Source organism: Cyprinodon variegatus, unplaced genomic scaffold (genome assembly GCF_000732505.1).
Source record: "Cyprinodon variegatus isolate N-32 unplaced genomic scaffold, C_variegatus-1.0 Scaffold304, whole genome shotgun sequence".
Taxonomy (NCBI): Eukaryota; Metazoa; Chordata; class Actinopteri; order Cyprinodontiformes; family Cyprinodontidae; genus Cyprinodon; species Cyprinodon variegatus.
Window position 1 is genome coordinate 898,936 of NW_015150757.1, and position 1,197 is coordinate 900,132.

Below are 1,197 nucleotides of genomic sequence, written 5' to 3' on the forward strand. Positions count from 1 at the left end.
GACTGGATAATTCAATCTCATAGGATACATTTCTTTAATTATGTGTTTATTTATTTTTTGTATCTTACTGTATTGCTTATACAATTTTATAAATAATAACTTCACAATGAAGTTTTAAATAGTTTTATTTTTTTAATGTATCTGATTCTGGCACTTGTGGCGCTCCATACAATTCCACGCAGCAGCAGCACTAAGCTCTGTGCATCAGCCAGCAGGCGCTCATTTCCTCATCAGCCGGTTTCCCGCCGCCTCATCATGGCTCTCAACATCCCCGGAGTGGCCGTGATGATGCTGTTTTACCTGCTGGTCCTCGGGACCGGCATCTGGGCTTCCGTCAAGTCCAAGAAAGAGGCCAAGAAGACGCAGGGGGATAAAACAGAGATGGCCCTGCTGGGGAACCGGGGCATCAACCTGGTGGTTGGGATCTTCACCATGACAGGCGAGTTACTGCGGAGACAAGGGCAAAGCCTGCCTCTGCTTTGATTCCACATTTTATACACTACATTAAATCACTACAGTCTGATCAAAACGTTTGCTTTGTTAGAAATTTAAATACATTTAAGGTTTAATTTATAGCCCTGATCGCACACAGATAATCTAACAAAGAAAGATCTGCAGAGCGTCAGCTGCTGCAAATAGAAACTGGTTTTAAGAGGAACTATTTTAGGAAACTGCTGCTGCGGTAATTAAAACAGAAGAATAAATATCGCTTATATCAGCATCTCTGATGAAAATGAAACTTATTCACCCTCCTGCTTGTTGCTTTTCATTTCAACACTTCCTGCTCTGTTTGCAATTAAGTTTGCTTTAATTGGTGCAGGCTGCATGCAGGTGGTAGCTCAATGCCCTGCTGGGATCCAATACATTATTTTTAATATTGAGCTAAGATATAAAATGTGATACTTTTAATTTATTTGTATGTTTGTAATAATGGACATAACTATTAAAGATGGGAAATGAGTATTCATATTGTGTCATCCTGTCCCCTGCGGCTTATGAACAAACAGCGTGTTCCTCACCGGTGACGTAATTACCCACATATGGTGTCACGCGTTTTTTTCCTCTTTCAAGACACCTCAGCATTTCTGAAAGGCTTTGATTCGCATGTTGCTAGTTATATTTCTAGTTTTTTTCTCCTGAAAATATGCAAACAAAAAAACTATATATATATATATATATATATATATATATATATAT

At 38.8% G+C, this 1,197-nt stretch overlaps 1 protein-coding gene across 2 annotated transcripts in view; it reads left to right on the forward strand.

The window, feature by feature from the left end:
• Positions 1 to 235: 235 nt before the first annotated feature.
• Positions 236 to 1,197, forward strand: part of LOC107090629 (high-affinity choline transporter 1-like) — a 21,291-nt gene continuing 20,329 nt past the window's right edge. For both annotated transcript variants that reach the window (XM_015384127.1, XM_015384128.1), the window contains exon 1: positions 236 to 439. In XM_015384127.1, coding sequence (XP_015239613.1) covers positions 256 to 439 — 184 coding nt within the window. In that variant the 5' untranslated portion in view covers positions 236 to 255. The remainder of the gene's footprint in view (positions 440 to 1,197) is intronic.